The 3967-nt window shown below is 42.5% G+C and overlaps 1 protein-coding gene across 1 annotated transcript; it reads right to left on the bottom strand.

The window, feature by feature from the left end:
• Nucleotides 1-1524: 1524 nt before the first annotated feature.
• Nucleotides 1525-3410, bottom strand: DDX53 (DEAD-box helicase 53). Its single transcript, XM_060088008.1, is given in 4 exon segments — nt 1525-1610; nt 1613-2597; nt 2599-2816; nt 2819-3410. Coding segments are annotated over 4 exon segments (1881 nt in total).
• Between the last annotated feature and the right edge of the window lie 557 nt (nt 3411-3967).

The raw sequence follows: 3967 nt of genomic DNA on the forward strand, positions 1-3967 counted from the left end.
AGATGCATATTGCTTCTAAATGAAAGGTAAGAGAGAGATTTATAGATTTAGGAATTGTACTAAACTTGGTTCCTATGCCAAAAATGTCATTTAGTTTTTAATGTTTTTCCCAGTACAGAAGAGAGATTTTTCTTTCACATTAATTTTTCTTCTGATGTGTATATGTGGTTTTGACCTTTTCGAGGCAAATTGAAAAATAAGATGAAAAGAAAGTAAAGACAACCTGTGAGTCACATTTCAAAAATCAATAGAAGTGCAGAATGCACTGTTCTGGACATTAAAAGGGGTTTCATTGTTCAGTTTGTTACACCAAGGTGTGATTTTCCCCTAGATTAGAAAATAAAGTGTTAATATAAGGCTGGGATACACAGTTTGGTTATAATATCATAGAAGTTAGTGGTGAAGGAGACCCCCAAATTATTTCATATAACCACCCCAATTTATTAGTGTAAAAAAGTGTGGCCTACAGAAGGCAAGTGACCTCCCCAGAATTTTTAACCAGTTGTTAGTGAGAATTCATTTGAGGATCTGATTCCCAGTGAGTCAGACACTCTGCTCTATTAGTCACACCTATCGGAAAAAAGAGAATTATGGAATCTTCTAAAAGATTGAGCATTTATTTTCTAATGAATGTTTAAAATTAGGGAATGATAGTGGAAATATTTTTAGGAATCGTGTCACCAACCACTGGGGGAAATAAAATATTTTGACTGGGATAAGCTTGATGAAAACTATGTTTCAATCCAGTACAACTTTTTTTTTTTTTTTCTTTTTGCGGTATGCAGGCCTCTCACTGTTGTGGCCTCTCCCGTTGCGGAGCACAGGCTCCGGATGCGCAGGCCCAGCGGCCATGGCTCACGGGCCCAGCCGCTCCGCGGCATATGGGATCCTCCCAGACTGGGGCACGAACCCGTATCCCCTGCATCAGCAGGCGGACTCCTAACCACTGCGCCACCAGGGAGGCCGCCAGTACAACTATTTTAAAGCAAGAAAAGCACCATTGTTGTCTTCTACCAAGTCTTTTAGAGAAGACACAGCTGGACATGGCAGGCTCTAAAAGAAAGTAGACTTTAACCAGCACAAAACACTCTCTCATTTTCAAAAACTTTTGATTTTATTAAGGAACATGCATTGAAAGCTTGGTGGTGGTATTTATTAAGAATTTGGTTAAATGTTTTCTAACTGCCAGTAGGTTTCCAGTACTTCCTTATGTAACATGAATACTGCATAACTTGAACATATCTTTTTTTTTTTTTTTTTTTTGCGGTATGCGGGCCTCTCACTGTTGTGGCCTCCCCCGTCGCGGAGCACAGGCTCCGGACGCGCAGGCTCCGGACGCGCAGGCTCAGCGGCCATGGCTCACGGGCCCAGCCGCTCCGCGGCATATGGGATCCCCCCAGACCGGGGCACGAACCCGTATCCCCTGCATCGGCAGGCGGACTCTCAACCACTTGCGCCACCAGGGAGGCCCTTGAACATATCTTGAATCTTCTAGCAGCCTGGTACAACTTTTCAATGTAGCCATCAGTAAAACTTTCTGGATTTTTCTTAAGATTTTCTTGATTTATTTTTTGGATCCCTTTTTTGTCTAGGTAATTTGTATCGTTCAGCATCGATACAGGATCTTCTGGGACACTCTGATTTGCTCTTTGCAGAACTTTAATCAGTTTAGCGGCAATCTTCCAATCACCTTGAGTCATAAGGGTAACTGATATGCCCATCTCTCCTGCTCTTCCAGTACGCCCTACTCTGTTTACATGTTCTTCAATATTCCATGGAGAATTGTAATTATATATGTGTGTGACATCACTAATATCGAGGCCCCGGGATGCTAAATCAGTAGCAATCAGTATTTTCACTTTTCCACTTTTTAAGTCCTCTAATGCTGGCTCATGATCACTCTGTTCTTTGTCACTGTGCAGGGATTGTATAGTTATGCCTTGGTTACTTAAATCGCTTGATAAGTCATCAGCAACAAGTTTTCTGCTGACAGACACGATGACTTTGTCTTTGGGTGACAAGCTCTGTAGGAATTCTCAGACAAGAGATCGTTTTTCTTCGTCTGTGGTAACAATTATATTTTGCTTCACTGTGTTTACATTAACTAGATCCAGAGTACCAGTATAAACAATCATAGGCTCTTTCAAATAAGATTGTGCAAGTCGACAAATGGTACCTGGCCGAGTTGCAGTTGTCATAACAGTCTGCCAGTCTGGGCGCACAGCTAATAAAATCTTCATTATTTGGTGTTCATACTCCAGATCCAGCACTTTACCTGCCTCATCTAAGACTAAGTAGGTTATGCTTCTTAGGTTGACAAAGTTGTTCATTTGCAGATCTTTCAGTCTTCCAGGAGTTGCAATGATGATGTCTACGCCTTTAGTAACATCTTGAATTTGTCCTTTTCTGTTTCCACCGCCATATTTACAAACACTTTTAAGACCTTTATACGAATACTTAGAACATTCAGCTTCCACCTGAAGAGATAATTCTCTAGTGGGTGTAAGGACTAGCATGCCGGGTCCATTCCTTTGTTCTCTAGATATTGGTTGAGAACGGAGATGAATAAACCCATGCATTAAATAGGACAGTGTTTTTGCCCGTTCCAGTTTGGGCAATTCCTGTAAGATCTATTCCTTGTAGAATAATAGGCCATGCCTGTGACTGAATTGGCATTGGGTTTCAAAAACCAGCTTTTTCAATGCTTTTCATAAGTTCAGGATAATGCTGGAAAGCATCTTCAAATTTGCAAATCGGATTGGGGATGGGACGTTTTTCACCATCTTTCAAGTCATCACACATTATGTTGAAATTTCCTTTCTCCAAGTGTCTACTTGCACTTGAGACAATGACCTTGTTGCTTTGGATTCTATGTAAAAGTTTTTCTTAATTGGTGATAAATCTGCCCATTTTCTTTTTTCCCACTGTACAACTTCGGCCTTTACTTGATCCTAGTCTGTCAGTGGCTGAGCTCCTCTAGCAGTGTTATCTCTGCTTGAGCCTCTTCCAACAGAGGGTTGGGATGCAGCATTATCAACACTGGATTGTGAACTGTAGTGTCTTTCTTGTTTCTTAACAAGAGTTTCTGTAGCTGCTTTGGCCTTGGCTTTCATGTCTTTGTTGCCAAAAATTTTTACCTCTGCTTCAGAATCACCTTTTATGATCTGTATTTTGGTGCTTGTCATATCCTGAATGTCTTTTATTTTTGATCCACCATGACCAATCACCTCACCAACCATACTGTTCCTTATTTGAAAGCAGAGCGGTTGTTCTTGGGAGCCGAAAGCCCGGGGCTCCAGGTGGCTGAAGGTGCTGCTGCAGCCCCTGTCTCTGCCACCCATCCCATCCTGGCTGGCCCTGAGAGCTCTCCAATTTGGCTCCGCCCTCTTCCGCTCTGGGACCCCCGCCATTTCAGGATAATGGTAAAGTTGGTGCTGGTCTCTCGCCTACCTAGCGTTGGGAAAATATGTGGCCTCGAACCTCTTTCTCATCAGGTCAGGCTGGTAACCACCAGGCAGGCCGCCACCGGTAGGTAGCTAGCTATGCAGCAGTCAGCTAAGGAATTAGTCTATGATGTAGTGTCAGGGAGGGGCTTTGGCTGGGCTGACCAGTCACAGGACTGGGACTACAGTGAGGTGAGCAGACACCTCTGCACAAACGTTAAAGTGACACATGCTCTCAGGGGTTGACTCTACGGGCACTTAGAGGATCCAGAGTGTTTGCCCAACTTTTGTGTCCTGGGTGCTTCAGTGGCTGGCCTCATGCTGGTTTTGGCTCAGTGTGGGAGCCAACTTGAAGCACACCTTGAACTGAACCACATAGTCTTTTTTTTTTTAATATGCCAGTTATTTCCATAGGAGGAAAAAAATAGTGAATTTTAAAAAATCAACTTACTTGTTTATATATTTGTATGTTTATTTATTTCGGTAAATTTCTTTTTGAGTAACAACAATACTGGGGCTAGATA

Source organism: Mesoplodon densirostris, chromosome X, assembly GCF_025265405.1.
Source record: "Mesoplodon densirostris isolate mMesDen1 chromosome X, mMesDen1 primary haplotype, whole genome shotgun sequence".
NCBI lineage: Eukaryota > Metazoa > Chordata > Mammalia > Artiodactyla > Ziphiidae > Mesoplodon > Mesoplodon densirostris.